We start from the raw sequence: 2,507 nt of genomic DNA, 5'->3' as shown, positions 1-2,507 counted from the left end.
TTCAGGTGACATTTAAATTGCCTCAGCCCTTCTTTTTCAAACAAACTCGATTACATAAAACAAGAAAAATAACGTGCCGATAACTTTTGAACAATTTTTTTGGGGGGGTACAAAATGATGTAATTTTTTTCTGAAGTTATTTACGGTGGTATTTTTCTGACATGTGCCAGACGGTCAATAACCAAGACGCCAGTATTTGACTATTAAATAGAGAAAGGATAAATAAAAGCGCCAAGTGCCTTCAGAAGTGAAAAGGAATCATGCCTAGAAAGTAGTGTTAGGGTAAAAATAAAGCAGCAAGAAACTGCTCTTGTACAACTTCTAAAACACATTAAAAAAAATTGTCCATGTGATGATGATAATGAGTTTCTCCTAAATTTGCCTCACTGTTGTTGAGTCAAACAAAAATTGAAAGACAAATGAAATTGGAAGATCAAACAATATACCTTCAGCTTACTGTGTACTGTATACGGACAAAGATTGAAAAACAGTATCAACGAGGCAAAAAGCTATTGTAACGCTCCATCTATGGTTCTTTGTATATGGAAACATACAACAAAAATCCTCCCACACAGCTCACCCGCCCACAAACTCTACAGCCAACCTCTGCAGTAGGCGGAGGCAGCTTGATTGGCCCCCACCCTGCCTCCAGAAACGACTTTTGACGTTTGCGGCGCGACCGGAAGTGACGTCAAGCTGCGACGCCAGCTCCTGCAGCTCGCCGCTGCGGGAGGCTTTTGGTCTATCAGAAGACGGCGTCTTTCACCGGATGGTTGCTGGAGTGGGATCATGACGGGGAAGAAGTCTTCCAGGGAGAAGCGGCGCAAACGAAGCGGTCAGGAGGCGGCGGCGGCCCTCGCGGCGCCGGACTTGGTCCCCCGTAGGCGGCAGTGGCAGTGGAAGCACCAGTGGCTGCGGGAGCGCAAGCGGTTGCGGGAGCGTCACCTGCTGCGGGAACACTAGCGTGAGTGGAAGTGTCACCGGTGGTGGGAGCGGGCGGCAGTTGCTGGGGTGGCAGCAGCGTGGAGCGCGGTGAGCGTCGGAAGCGGAGAAGCACTGACTCATCTTCTAGCGTCTCCGGCTCCCTGCAGCAGGTGCGTGCGCGTCTTTCTCGTCGCTTCTCGAAGCGGCCGCGGTTTCAGAAAGCGGGCGAAGAGCAGAATGTGACTGTGGGATGCGGAGCCTGCTGTCGCTCCTGTTAGGGCTGCGGTCCTAGGGATCCAGTGTCTGAAGTTCACGTTCCTAAGTTCCCTTGAACCCCACACTCCCACGACTTGAACTTAAAATTTCTGGGTTTGCTGATCGTCTGATGATTGCCTTTAGCTCTTTCCACACCTTAGTCTCCCTGAAAAGTATGGGTCAGGAACCAGCCTTCAGTGCCCTTGCAAGCCCCGCTTTACTTCTCTTCATCTACTTTATACAAGATGAGAAAATTGAGGATCAAAGAGATTAAGGAAGTTTACCGGTAGTTACCAGTTTGTTAATAACACCTACATTGGAATCCAATATCTGATTATAAAAGCCCTCTTTACTGTGGTATGTGTACACAACGGAATATTACTCAGCTATTAAAAGGAATGCATTTGAATCAGTTCTAATGAAGTGGATGAAACTGGAGCCTATTACACAGAGCGAAGTAAGTCAGAAAGAGAAACACCAATACAGTATATTAACACGTATTTATGGAATTTAGAAAGATGGTAACGATGACCCTATATGCGAGACAGCAAAAGAGACACAGATGTAAAGAACAGACTGTTGGACTCTGTGGGAGAAGGCGAGGGTGGGATGATTTGAGAGAATAGCATTGAAACGTGTATATTATCATATATGAAATAGATCGCCAGTCCAGGTTCCATGCATGATGCAGGGTGTTCAGGGCTGGTGCACTGGGATGACCCTGAGGGATGGGATGCGGAGGGAGGTGGGAGGGAGGATCAGGATGGGGAACACATGTACACCCATGGCTGATTCATGTGAATGTATGGCAAAAACCACCACAATGTTGTGAAGTAATTAGCTTCCAATTAAAATAAGTTAAAAAAAACCAAAGAAATAAAACCCCTCTTTATGCACCTTCAAACTGACAAAATACTGCTGTTAAAAAAAAAAAAAAGTTTGCTCACGTTATAAAACAGATGCAGGAAAAAAATAAAAACACACATAAAAATCAGTTGCAGGACTGTATGCTTTAAATATATACAACACAAATGATGGGAAATGGAAGGCTTTCTTTATGCTTCCTCATTGTTTGATACTCAGCCCCTTCATTAACTCGTCAGCCTTGATATTTCTTATTTTTTGTTATTTTTCATTATCTAAGGCTTTTTTCTTTTTTTTTTCAATCTTTTAGTGTAGTGTTGAACGCAGGCATTCATAGCAGGCATTCTTTTCCCATTCCTTTTTGTAGTAGAAACAGTTTTAATTTTATACCAGTAAATCTATTTGTCATAGGTTCTGAAAGATATCCGATCAAGTTAAGGAAATTTTTAATTTCTGGTTTTTCT

General features: G+C 43.9%; 1 protein-coding gene across 1 annotated transcript in view; it reads left to right on the top strand.

The window, feature by feature from the left end:
- The first annotated feature begins 672 nt into the window (after window positions 1-672).
- The window catches only part of CAAP1 (caspase activity and apoptosis inhibitor 1), a 71,893-nt gene continuing 70,058 nt past the window's right edge, over window positions 673-2,507 (top strand). The window contains 3 exon segments of the mRNA XM_010853323.1: window positions 673-878; window positions 880-994; window positions 996-1,094. Coding sequence (XP_010851625.1) covers window positions 790-878; window positions 880-994; window positions 996-1,094 — 303 coding nt within the window. The 5' untranslated portion in view covers window positions 673-789.

The sequence above is a fragment of the Bison bison genome, unplaced genomic scaffold (genome assembly GCF_000754665.1).
Source record: "Bison bison bison isolate TAMUID 2011002044 unplaced genomic scaffold, Bison_UMD1.0 scf7180017864326, whole genome shotgun sequence".
NCBI lineage: Eukaryota > Metazoa > Chordata > Mammalia > Artiodactyla > Bovidae > Bison > Bison bison.
This window is presented reverse-complemented; position numbering and strand designations above follow the sequence as displayed.